The following is a 13976-nucleotide window of genomic DNA, read 5'->3' on the forward strand; positions in this document are numbered from 1 at the left end:
TTTATGACCCTCATTAAATGCGCTCAGGTCGCAGGTTATTTCGCGTTCACTGCCGCCGGTTGGACACAGTTTTCCATCGCCTTTTTCCTTCTTCGCTTACCTTTTGTTCACGCTGTGGGGTGCCACTGAAATGGGTTCTTCGAACCGGGATTTGTTCGAATTGTCTCGAGAGGCCGGGCCGGGCCAAGACAAATGGCCTGTGTAATAGATCAGCGGAATAAACGTGTAACAATGTGTTCAATCGAGCAACGGATCCCACTAATGGCTTGAGGTTCTCAGTCTCTTTCATTGCATTTAGAACTAGTTCGGTTAAGGGCTTTGTTAAAGGAGGGTAATAAATTATATGACCATTCCAAAGGCTGAAATGAATATAGCGATTGGGTAAACGAAAATAATGAATTTCAATTGGAACTAGAAGCTACAGAAAACGAACTGCGGGAAAGAATTATACAAATTATCATTAAATGCAGCCACTTGTTGTATTTCTGTCCAAAATATTGAAATATTAAGGATCCTCAGTTCATTTGAAATGCAAAACTTGTCATGGTACGCAGAACTTTCGTTGGTTCAGCCATGCCGTGCTCTGGCTTCCAATTTGTCTTTTACCACCCTTTTGGCGGATGGCTGGACGAATGGTAAGCGAGAATAATGTTGTTTAATGAAATTTTATTTGAGAAAGAGATGCCAATAATGGAGAGATAGGGAGAGCAAGAGAGAATGTTAGAGTAGAGCTGCTGTGTGAACTGGGGTGCTGTGTGGGTGCTCTTAGAGGTCATAAAAAGGGTTCACAGACGATTTGCTCGAATTAATTGCACTGCCATTAACGTAGCCACGTGGAACGGGGAAATTTCGGAAAGAAAAAGAGGAAGGAAGAACGACCAACTCCCCCTTTAAGCCCACACAATACCCTTGAAGCCCTTACATCCTCTTTTTCTACATTAAATTGAGTTGAAATATTTGACTGAAATTTGTTTGCGCATACCCTTTGGCGTGCTTGAGGGTGTAACGTTTATTAGAAGACGGAAGAATTTTGATCTACAAAATATAAATAACAATGGGTATCAAGCACTTCGCATTTCCCAAATGAATCAACATAAATTCGCTGAAATTGCAGAATAATATTTGTTTATTTGATTGTCATTTTCGTGTTCTCTTTTTGTTCTATCATTTTGGGAGTTCTAAAAATACGAGTCATCAACAGGTTCTGGGAACTGGCGGCGTGCGGGTGGGAACGGGTTATCTTTTGTTAATTAAGACCGCTCATTAAACATAATCTGAACTTTTGAATTTTTGCAGAACTCATAGGCATTTGAATAAAGTTCATTAGGTTTCAGTGGTCTTTGGTATAAAATATATTCATGAATGTGCTCGTAGCTTCATTAAAAGTTTCTACAAATTGTAGGAGATCCGAGATGGCATATCTCTCAGATATCATTAGAGCAAGAACAAATTTGTATCTAGATATCATTAGGGGAGGGCGAACACATCTGGAAACAAGATCTCTGATCAATTTATATGCAGCTTCTACACCTTAACTATCGTTTGTGGAAGGAGGGAAAAAACACCTAAAGATTCCACTAATTAAGTTCGGATAGCGCTATCTCAGCTCTCCCCTACCAAGGAGATAGCCTCCACAAATCAATTGATGGATATGGATAACGAAAGAACAAGCTTCTGGGGCTCCAAAATAGAGACATCATCAAGGAGCGGACAGAAATGTAACGGAGAAGGAGGAGAGGCGTGGCCGCTGGGCGGTAGCCTCCCCATATAATTATCTACTACATCATATTCAAATGAAATGATGAGAAATGCAATTAAAAATGCATAGAGAATTTATCCCCCAACCGAAGGGAATGCGAGTTCACTCAACTGTGGATTTGATTTCTTAATTTCGATTACCTAACACATCCCGAGAGGGCACTAAAAACACGATACAGAAAAAAAGGGCAGGGCCCTTCAAAACCCTAACCTCGGACACAAATCGAAAGAGAAGTTGTTTGACCAGTGGATGGAGGAGTACGCAATAGAAGGGGCATCATCGCATACTCAATCCAGTTAATCCCCCGCTTTTGTGGCACAGATCATAAAAACTACAAAAAATCAAATGAAACCCTTTTTCTCCCTCAAAGTTCTCTCTCTCTCTCTCTCTCTCTCTCTCCGATCAATGGAATTTTTATTGTATCCGCTGTATCTTTATGGGCGTTTATTAATTACCCATCGAGAGGAGGCAGCAGCAAGGCATTGATTTTCATGGGACAGACAGGCGGCACCTAAAGAAGTTTTCGATGGATAAATGAAGGCAAAGGCAGCAACAGCAGCCGGCCTCTCCTCTACTCCTCTCTTCTCTCCGCTGGTAAATGACATTATCCAAAGGCGTTGAATTAATTTGTGTCTCCACAGACAGAGAGAGAAATAGGAGTCGTCTTCCACAATCTCCTGAGTGTAGCGTCTTTCGATAAAGCGTTTAGTCCCCGCGTGATTGTCGTTTCTCCACTGAGATAAATCGTTTGTATCCCCTCTACCGGATTGTGCTTTCAACGCTGCAGCGGGCAAGCATTTCATTATTGATGATCGCCTGTCGGGCAAATGACCAAAAGCTAAAGATAAGAAAAACCCTCAAAGGGTACATTGTACATCAGAAGGCACTCCTCTCACTGTCTGCCTGTCTCTTGGGAGAATGAAACCTGAGAGAATGCAACCGAACTGCCGTTCGGCGTTCAGCGAGAGATAAGAAGACGTTGAAGAAGCTTCTGCCATTGAGGAAGGCCCTTTACAGAGTCTGTAGGATCTTAACTCCATAATGAGATTGACTTTGTGGTTTAGGTTTCCAGTGGAAGGCAAACGAAGGCAGCAAAGATGCTTGGGTTGGTTTTTTTTTCGGTAGGTGTGAATCTGCTGTGAGAAATTCCAGAGGCGATAAAGCGTAAGGTTTAAAAATTTAATTAAGCAAAAGCTGTGGCCCAACAGTAGTGCTTGGAGAACAGCGCAGGAGGCGGACACCAGAGTTCTCTCTGTGTCTCTCTGGAGAAGTGGCAGGAGAAGAACTTTAAGGATTGCAGCATTAAGTCCGTTGCCTTAATTGAATCCCACATCGAAAGGCGAGAATATGAGGCGTATCCTTCCAAAGATTTTTGAAGCGATTTCTTAGGTATTAAGCAGATGAAACAACAGAAAAACAACAAAAGTGAAAAGTGCAAAAAGGAGAGAAGAGGAGACAGAACAGCTCTGTGGCTTGTCTGAGCGGATTTAAGTCTTTAAAGCTAAAAGTTTCAATATAGATTCAACGCCAGCGTATCTGACAGAGCTGCAGGCTCTGTCTCTGTTGAGCTTATTGAAACTTGTTTATTTATTTGCGGAAATGATACCCCAACGATTGATTCTCACCTTTGGGGGCATCAATAAATCGCCTCAAAAATCACAAATTGCCTAATATTAGTGGGAAAAATTATACAAATACTAAACATTTCACCTTAAACTATCGAAAATCGTGCCCAAGTCGTACAATCAATCAACTATCTTTATTTTAAAATCTAAAATTACTTTCTAAAACTCCAATTAAACATCAAAAATCATCTTCAAAATACTTGTCCCGATTGAAAAATGAACCAATGACAATGCGGCCGCTAAACTTGCGGCCACTCAGGGCGCCCAGAGCCTTCTCGCTATCCTCGATGGTGGCAAAATGGACATACACCTTGCCACAGCCCTTGGGGGGAGCACCTTTGCCATGGGGGCGTGGTATCTTGAGGCCAAGAACCTCGCCGAATTTGCTACACTCCTGCTCGATGTCGGTGCGTATGTCCTCGTACTCCTCGTTGTCCAACAGCTCCTCCGGCAGCACCATATTGAGGAAGCAAAGCACTTGGGTGGCATTGTTCAGTGCCGTGGTGGCTGCTATGAAGGAAGTCGCCACTACGCCGGGCACTTGAATGGGTATCTGCTGGGTGCTTGAGTAGCGACCGCCGGGAATGGAGCGTTGAAGGACGAGGCGGCGATCGCCCAGCTGCATGCCATTCAGGCTGGCAATGACCTGCTCCGTGAGCGATGGATCGATGTACTCGAAGAAGCCGTACCCCTTGCTGAGGCTCGAGGCGGGGTCCTTGACCAGATTAAAGCCCCGAAGCTGGCCAAAGGACAGCAGCAGCTCCTTGATCTGCGTCTCGTTCAGGCAAGTGGGCAAACCGCCAATGTAGATCTTATTCGGCGAATCGGGAACGAGATTTGGGATGGCCTGGCTGCCCACTGCACCTGCTGCAAGGCCAGGGGAAACAGGTAGCTGCGATTTTCCAGCCCCAAATGAAGCCGATGAGGCACATCCAACGTTAACCACTGGATGATGATAGTCGTGTGGCCGTCGAATCTTCAGCAACTGTCCATGGAACGAGATGCCATCAAATTTAATAGCCTGCGTAGCCTCCTGCATCGAACGGAATTCAAGGAAGGCAAAATTCTTTTCAAGATTTGCCTGGCACGACAGCACTGCCTTGCCATCGAGACAGACCTGTCCGCCGCAGTCGTCCTCGAGCAGCAGCAGCTGCTGATTGAAGAACTCCATCATCTCTTCATCAGTGACGCCAAATGGGATGTTGCCCACGTAGAGCCGTCGCGCCTGTCGCGTCACCATAGCAATGGCCGCCGTGTCCGCTGTCGGCTGTGTGGGGGACAGAATGGGCGCCGAGATCTGGCCGCTGGCCTGCATGGCCTTGTACTGCATTGGAGTCAAATGGGCATAGCCCTCGGGCGGCACATCCCACAGGCTGGAAACGCCGCCACGGCGTTTTGTTGGATACTTCAAGGGGATTGGATTTGCCTTAGTCTGGAAACGGGTGGAACGATATCGGGTGATGGCACGTGAATGGGAACGGGAACGGCTACGGCTACGGGAGCGTGAACGATTTCTGGAACGAGGGCGCGTATAGCAGGAAACCGTATTTTTCGGCTTACTTCCACTGCGATATCTACGCGAAAGGCGTTGCTCACTTTTACGACCACCACCCATTGATAAATATCTCTATCCTCTTCTCCCTCTGCAGCAAGCTTGTTAGCTGCAAAATCACAAGATTTGTTGTGTGAAAATCTTCCAATGAAAACAATAAGATAATAAATATCTTACTCGTCAAACAGCAAAAGAATTTTCACTTTCACCTTTTTTGTCGTGCTGACAGCTTTCACAATGATTTGCACATATGTGTGAGGGGCTGAGACACAGGGTTGCAAGTGGTGAAACTTCAGACCCTATAGAGTTGTAGCCCACGATCAGGGTTGTGGCATTTCTTTTTGATTAATCGATTAAGAAATATCTTTAGCCAATTTAAACGACAATTAAGTCGTTTTGTTGTTGTATACGAAAATATCTCCAGAAAACGTATCTGCGGGTGCACCATCAGCGAATAATCATCATCATTATTGTTTCATCGTCGCTTCAACGTTTTCATAATTTCATTTAATATCCGCTAATCAATTATAATTAATTGGCAATCGGCCTTCACCCGCAGGCAGGCAGTTAGTCAGCCGCCGCAGCCGTAGCCGTGGCATGAAAATAGCCAATTTGTTAGAGAGATTGAGAGAAGAATGTTGTCTCTCGCAATGTGTGGTCCATGTCTTGCCCCAGGGGGGCAGGGCTGGCAGCCACAGCAGGGAGAGAGATAGAGCGTCCAGCGACATTCCTTGGAAAGGCACAACTTCATTGGGTTCCGATGGAGCAAGCGACTCAATTAATTCACATAAAGGCGACACAATAAAACTGTCAACTCAAAGGAGGATCTGGCATAATGAAGAGGGGATCGATCGAGGAATTCTTTGTAGACAGAATAGCGCTATACCTTCAGCGGGAACCCTCGTGAATCGTGTGATAATTTATGTCCCTCCAAGGCGATACTCAATCACCATTCGAATAAATGGCCTGCGGTCTGATGCGCGATCCTTTCAGGACCTTTAATGGTCGACTGTTTAATGGCTATTTGATGACATACACACACACGCAGACGATGATGATGGAGATGAGATCTATAGAGATCTACCATACGGGATGCAAATGCAATCTCTGTCCGGCATTAAGCCTCAAAAATAAATATATTTCATCCAGTGTCCAAAAACCAATTAATTCTTGTTCATTCGTTGGATTTTGTTGCCTCTTTTTTTTGTGTGTGTTTTGTTGCAAATGGCCAGGCCAGAACACAAGAGACACTGAGAAACACGCAATTAATTTGTCCATTTAAATTCAGGCAGTGAATGCTAACCCTCCGCGCCCCTCCCACGTTACCACATGCGCCACCATTTCATGAGGTTGAAGATGAGGTAACTCCACTGCTGCAGCACATGTCCCAAAAAATTCTGTACGTTTTTCGATCGGCTCACATCATTTGAGGAATCCATCCAGCAAAAAGGCCATAAATTAAAATCTCAACAACTCAATAAAAATTCATAGCAGATTGTGGCAGATTGTTTGGAGGGGGCAAGGCGACGTTTTTTGACCAAAACTTAAAATCAGTTTAAAGGCAGAAACAAAACAAAAACCGTACAAAAATGTAAAAGAGATACCCAAAAAGGAAGTTCTTTCTGTTTATAATAATCGATTCCAGCTTAATAAAAGTTCCCGAACAGTGTTGTGGAAAGTTGTACAACACTAAGAGCAATTTCTTTCCGTGCCGCGGGAGAAAGTGCTGCAACCCTATTTTAGGATTTTGCAGCAACTTTCACTGAAAATAAGTGTGGCCAAAAGGTGGCCAAATATATCGATATCTAATTCTTAGATTATTTATAATTAATATTCATATTTTTTTGAAATGCTACATTTAATTCTATTATCAAAATTTAAAACGATGAATTTCCATTTGTTTTACAGGCTATTTTTCTGCGAAGTATTCCTAACTAAGTAGTGGAAAATCTCCAATATATCTGCAATAAAAAGTAAGTCACGTTTTATATTTGATAACTATACACTATGAAACCTTGTGAAACCATTTCTCATTAGAAAACTGCCTAATATGCGATATTCTATGGTTGATATTTCGAGTAATATTTCCATATGTAAAAGAGAATTAAATGGAAACTGTCTATCAATCAATGGATTAGAGTTTGCATCTGGCATTTTTTAACAAATTATTTATTTTCTGAATGTAAATATCGTATTTTAAGAGAACAATTCCGTGAACTCCTTTGATTACAAATTCTGCAACTGTTGAAATTCGATTATATGCAGCATATTTGATAATGCATTCGGTTTTTTCATGGCATGTCCCACCCTCAACCGGGGTGCCCAACCGCCCACGGAATTTCTATGATTCATTCGATTCGCACGATTTACACTTCACTTTATGGGTCGTATTTCAGTTTCATTAATGAGATCCCACCACTCTAACTATTCCCTGGAATATAGACCCACTCTTTGTTGTGGTTCGCCAACAGATGACGCCACAGCGACTATTGAAAATTGCCAACAGTTTTCGGAGCAGGGAAAATATTTATTTATTTTGAATGTCCATAAATATTATGCTATGCAAAAAAGTTTGTTTTCGTTGCTGAAATGATGTGGCATATTAAACAGTAGGAGAGCAGGGGATAGGCGGGGATAGAGAATAAAAAGAGAGCAAGTGTAGAGGGATATTGTGACCGCACACGTTGAAAGGATGGACAGCACAGAATGGACTGCCCCAAAGTGAAACTGTTGGGATAGATTGATATTGACCAACAAACCCCGAGGCCGCTCGGCCAACAAACTGATTTGTTGGGTGAAAAATGACACAGAGTGAGGGAGAACGAAAGAGCGGCCGGCAGTTCCACGAATTTGGGTCCCAATAAAGATTCCCAAAAAAGAGGAATTATTTTTATAATGAAGTTTGGGTTTGATTCACTTTTCGGTGGTTTCCCACTCGATAGAAGAGGTGATAGTGGGGGACAGTGTTTGGCTCCAGCCACCAATTGATTTGTGGCCGTAAGCGTGTGAACGTGATTTTATTATCAAAATACGTCGAGGAGGAGCATTCCCCTCCAATATACTGTGTTAGTTTTAGTAAATTAAATAAATCATCGAATGGCAGGCAAACAGCAGCACAAACTATGCTTCTGTGTCAACGCAGAAATATTTCAATTTATTTTCTGATGAATCAACAGAAAGACATCAAAACAAAAAGCCATACATAAATGGGGGAGAAAAATATGACGATGGAAATGCAAATAACACACTAAAGATTTTTGCATACATTTTTTTGTGGCAAACGCATTTTAGCTAACTTTGTGGATACCCTGTAGCAAATATATTTGATTATTTACTTACTTATTCTGATAATTATTTCACTGTAATATTTTCCTGAAGATATTTAATTGAAATAGATTTGTAATATTTTAAAGAAATTTTAATCAACCCTCTCGTGTTTAATGTTTTAATATGCCAAGAATGTTGTAAAAATGTACACCCAAGGGTATCAAACTCTTCCAATCCCAAGAGCAGACAGGCATTCCTGTAGCTTCGTTTTTTTTTTTTACGTTTTTTACGATTCCCTGTGCCCCCTCCATAAATATCTCTCGAGTGCATCCGCAACTACTTCAGATTACAGATTTTTCAGCATAACAATTTGTGTGTAGCTTTTTTTGTGCTCTTTCTCTCTCTTTCGTATTTTTATGCAATTTCTCGACAATTTGTCGGAGGCCAAACCCGCCCGCCGCCCTCATGCAACTGTGTGTGCGTCGCATCCTCTGTCATTCTTGAGTTTTTGGGTGAGGAATTTGCATCATAAATTGTCAGCAATGCCAACAAATATATATACATACTATATATAAATTCTGTTGGGTCTTGTTTTTGTTTTTTTGTGGCAGGACAGTGGCAGAACGTTGAAATTCGCTTGGCTCTTCTTCAGTTCGTTTGAAGAGGTTGTGCTTTTATTTCCAAAAATTAATACACAAGAAAGATACTGTCCTTTCTCGGTCTCTCTCTATCATGTTCTCCCTCTCTCTCTCGCTTGGAGTGTGGAAAACAGGAAAATTTGCTAATGAATATTTTCTGCAAAAGTGCCAGAACGCGAGACAGGGGAAAGTCTGTTGGCAGCTTTAACATTTGTATTGGTTTTTCCTGGATTCAACACTCAAAATCTTATGGTCCATTGTCCTTTAAAAAGGGAAAAAATAAACTCTTGTTTGGCTACAACTTTGGCAGACAATCAAAAGCATTCCAGGTTATAGAATGGATAGCAAACTGTTGTTATTATTTTCTAACATTCCATTAACATCAGATATTATCTTTTCAAAAATAAAAACCCCACACAAAGAAAACATCTCATAGATAAAGAGATTCCGAAAGTCAACCCTCTGTTTCCCCCCCATATTTTGATGGCTGCTCCAATGTTTTATGTGAAAATTTCAATAACTATTCGATTTGCTTGTTATGGCTAGTGCATATGCCGTCCCAGAAATCCCGTTCCCCTTGGAGCTATGAACATTCGTGCAACCCCAAGCCAGACGGCAAGCCACAAATGCCATAAAATCTGAACATTATCCCCACACACCCCACCTTCTCTTGTGGGCGCTTTCCGCATCAGTGTCTTCCCCTACTTTTGTTGCATTTACACAATTTATTTGCTGTCCCTTTAACCCTAGAATACATCTCTCTTTCCCCCCACTCTTTTATTGGGAATTTAAACCTAGAATAACTTCGCCCCCTGTCTGTGTCCAAGGCACTAACCTAGAATGCTTCTTCCCCTCTCCGTGCTTAGGACTTAACCCATGAACGCTTTTCTGAAATTGATTTCAATGCAAGACTCACTCTTTGCCCTGGACTGCAGGAATTTATGTTTATGTTTGTAGCCCCCCCAGGGCCATTCTTACACCCAAGAAATCGGTTATAATTCAATAACGAGATTCCTTTAGCTTTGTTTTTGCCTCTAGAAAAGAGGGGAGAGGAACAGTCAAGGGGCATGCCATTTCCTTGCATTCAAAATCAATTCAGAATTTATGCATTTTGTGGTGTAATTTATTTAATGAATGTTTAATAATCTGTGCATTGGTTGGTTGGCTGCTTGGTTGGGTTGTTTTCTTGTGAAATTTATGACAATGGCAACGTTAATTGCCTGCCTGGCGCCCGATATATGAACGTACGATATATGTACATACGCCAGACGGCTAGGCGGTGGGGAGAAAGTGGGAGTAAAAACTCAGACTGCGACGCTGAGAGGGTTTAGGGGTGGAAAAGTCTCGGACAATGAAAGCGTAATAGGGGAGATACGAGTAATGTCAACGCGTCGAACACTCATTCTGTTTACATTCAATTTCATAAGTGGCTGGCAGACCAGTGAGTGCCAAAGGACTAGTAGGAGAAGGAGTCGGAATGGGAATAGTAGGATTGACCAGTCAATTGTTTACTCAAAGCTCAACACCAGCTCCATGCTCCATGCTCCATGCTCCATGCCAGTAATCACCATTCTCCCCCTTTCTTCAGTGACATGTTGAACACATTATTATTTCCCCCACTTCCTAGTCCCAGTTCCCTCTTTAACATTTATGTCAATTGTGTCTCGAAATTTAATGAGTGGAATATTCTTTAATAAATGAGGAAATAAGGGTTGATATATCCATTAAGTACTCAATTGAAAGCTTTAGGGAAATAATAAAACCTTTCCAAGAAAAAGAGTTTAAAAGTTGATCTTGATCTTGAAGCTTTAAGCACTCGCTCTCTCTCTCTGCATACCTCTCGGAAAGTCTCCCTTTGCTGGAAGGTTGCCCATCCATCAAATTTTAGTCACATTTTCCCTTTCATACACCCAAACAACTTCCACTTTAACGTGAAAGGAAAACCCATCACACAGACAGACAGATGCATCAGAGCAGTGTTGCATCAGCAGTTCATGTGCTCCACTAGATTGTAGAGAGTTGCCAGAGCTCCACTCCTGGGTGGACTCTGCTCCTGTCTCTCCATCAACCAAAAGGCGACACGACACTTGTTTGTCTAAACGCTGTCGCGTGGCAACCTCTGTGCACTCAACTCAGTGCAGGAATATCGCTGTGGCAGCATCTATCTGGGCTGTGTGACCTCATGATCTCTTGGCCAAGGCACAAATTTGTGGCACTGGTGGCTCAGTGCCTCAGTGGCAGAGAGTACAACTCGAAAGAGTATGATTTATGATGGCTCTACACATCATAAGCGAATGCGTTTATCATTTTTCACACTCTCTGGAATCCGTGGCTCAAGAGGGGAACTCTCTCACTCTCTCTCGCTCTCTGCCTTTGGCCATGTCTCTGAATTTGCAGCTTGGCTAAAAATCTTGCAACTGACGAGGCGACATTGACAAATGACAAAAAACACTGCCTCGAAGCCGTCCATCTGGCTCTGGTAGGGTCCGGGTCCGGGTCTGCTTCTGGGTCTCGAGTTTTGTACTGTGTCGAGCAGCCTTCAAGGCAATGTCTCTCTGGCGCTTAATTTGATCTCCAGTTTCAGCACGCGTATCCGGAACGTAGGATAGAATGCCACTCTAGCCGTGTGGCATCATTAAATATGCAATAGATTCTTTCTCCCTGCCACCAAGCAACTTTTTAAAGCATTCCGGCAGGCCAGTGACAGTCGGTGTCGCATAAATTATTCTGTTAACAAGTTGTGTCAACATCATCATTAACAACAACAACAACAACAAGAACAATAGCAACAACAAGAACTCCAGCAACAAGAGCAAGCCACACAAAAGCAACATCTCATTGTCTGAAATGTGAGACGAGACCCCAACGGATGGACGGACGGTCGGACACCGCAGCATCAAGTGAAACTTTTTCCTACTTTTCGTTTTCGTTTTCATTTCATTTTCGTCTCTTCTATTGGCTAATGGGAAACATGTGTTGTGTGGATCTACCGGCAGAGGGGCAACATTTGCAATAAAAAAACAAGAGAGAGAAAAGTGAAAAGCTTCTCTTGGAAAAGATGCAAGTTGTTTTCTAAAGGATTATCGTTAGTTAGTCATGCATTGAGGATAATATTTACACATTTAATGTATCAATTTAGCAAATTCTTTGGCTTAGCTTTGGCCTCGATTTATTTCTCAATCTATTTTCATGGTCAGAGCACTCAGAGTGCATCATTAGAGCGGTGTTAGCCTTCCACTCTTTGATTTATGACATTAGACACTTGGCCATTGCCAGCAGATGTGAATGAACTCTGGGTGACCAAACACGCCAACGCAATTATCGCCAATCGAAGGAAGGAAGTGGCAATCCCTTGCCAAGAGAAGTGCATCAAAGTGCCTGAAGCACAGGCGATGGATTTAGCATTAGCGATTAGCGGATGGAAAGTGTTGCATAAATCAAAGCCAAAGGTACAGCCGAAGGGAACACAAATGATTCATATGTTGATCGAAAGGAAGTGCCGTCCAACGTTTCCTGGTCCAACGACTACACAGAGTTTTACGGCCACACAGAGGAGTCGTCGTTGCCGTCGTCGTCGAACTGCTAATTGGATTTCCCAAATGGATATTGAAGGATAGGATCGGGGGAGGCCCAGGCTAAACCATAAATGTGGAAAGAATAGAGCGAAGAATGGAGGAGGAAACATCGGGTGGCTAACCACTTGGCATAAAGTGAAATTGTGCGTAAAATTCGTTGGTCACGTTTTCCACGTCTGTTGACAATTGTTTTTGTCCAGTTTGCAGCCAGCCAGCCACGTTGCGGCGCTGCTCTTTGCCTCGTTGCGCTGCCATTAAGCGCGTGCAACATGTCCCTCCTCATCCTCAATGCCGCTCGTTGACTGCAGTTCGTGTCATTTCCATTGTGTGGTCCGGTCCCTGTGTCCCTGTGTCCCAGTCTCTCTCTCTCTCTCCCTGGAGAGTGCAGCTAATCTTTTGTTTAGCTGTTACATGGCATCAAACGAGGGTAGTGGCATGAACGGTAGTAGTGGGATAGCGGCATAAAAGGAGCTCGCTCTATGCGGATGTGTCGCAGTGGAGGGAGGCACATAGGTAGGTAGCCGCACACGCTGTAGTGCGGCCCCCGCTGAGGTCTCAAATTAGGCACAAATTTCACTGTCCGAGTGCCAATTCCGATCATATCTCTAGGGTTCCTCTCATTCACTCATGGAAGTCAGTCTGTCGCTTGCTCTTTGTAAATTGCATTGGCGACAGCGGGACACAGAAACTAGGAAATGCTATCCCAGAGGGGGGGGTAGGGATAAGTGCAAGTCGCAATGGAAATTGTGGATGTGTGTGGGCGAGAGAATTCAAGACACGCATTTTGTTCCCTGGGTTTCCCTTTGCTTGGGATTTCCCGACCCATTAGCGGATGTGACATTCTCCAGATCAAATGGAGAGAAGGAATTCCCGTGGAATCTGAAGCCACTTCTAGCCATGTTTACCTATTCCAAGATTTACCAGCTAATACCTTTATTCGATTCGATATGTGAAGGAGAACTGGGTAATGGGATATTGTATGGGTAAAGTTGAAGTCCCAGAAATGCAACTGAGAATCCACAAAAGTCATTGAATAATCAATCGTGAGGTAAACGGGTTCACAAGAGGTCAACTAAAGTGCTCTTTAACCCGCTGCACAAAACAGGAACCACAACTCAAGGCAAACACTTGAAGAAATCCTTCAAGGGGTGGAGGGCAAGTGCTTCAGGCAAGTGTAGCAGCGGAAGTAGTGCTGGAAAGCGAGTTAAAGGATTCGAATAAGTACTGTGGAGCGAGGAGGTTGCAGGCGAGTGCGGTTGCTGGAGTGCCTCGAAAGGGATTGCGCTGCCAGGAAGCAAAGTTTATTGTGTCAGGAGCCGCAGAAACATCAGCCAGTGGGGGTTCTGCAACAAAGACGGGGCGAACAGGAATAAAATCAAACCAATAATAAAGACCCTGCACTCCGGTTTGGCTCTGTCACTCCATAACCTCTCAACCACGCTGCTGCCTGCTGCTCCTTACAACGACAATATTTTCGTATTTACATGCGCGGGGCGGACTGTCCGCACACGGGAGAGTGAGATAAACAGAGGCTTAACAGTGGACTAAAGAGTGCGAGAG

At 43.4% G+C, this 13976-nt stretch overlaps 1 protein-coding gene and 1 long non-coding RNA gene across 2 annotated transcripts in view; one reads left to right on the top strand and one right to left on the bottom strand.

Moving 5' to 3' along the window:
* Window positions 1-3499: 3499 nt before the first annotated feature.
* Window positions 3500-5045, bottom strand: LOC117581280 (splicing factor U2AF 50 kDa subunit). Its single transcript, XM_034268307.1, has one exon. It carries the CDS (start codon window positions 4997-4999, stop codon window positions 3563-3565), a length of 1437 nt encoding a protein of 478 aa, XP_034124198.1. The 5' UTR covers window positions 5000-5045; the 3' UTR covers window positions 3500-3562.
* Window positions 5046-6848: 1803 nt separating this feature from the next.
* LOC117590782 overlaps window positions 6849-13976 on the top strand; it is a 62321-nt gene continuing 55193 nt past the window's right edge. Inside the window, exon 1 of the long non-coding RNA XR_004574330.1 lies at window positions 6849-6909. This is a non-coding gene — a long non-coding RNA (uncharacterized LOC117590782). The remainder of the gene's footprint in view (window positions 6910-13976) is intronic.

This window comes from Drosophila guanche, unplaced genomic scaffold (assembly GCF_900245975.1).
Source record: "Drosophila guanche unplaced genomic scaffold, DGUA_6, whole genome shotgun sequence".
Classification (NCBI taxonomy): domain Eukaryota; kingdom Metazoa; phylum Arthropoda; class Insecta; order Diptera; family Drosophilidae; genus Drosophila; species Drosophila guanche.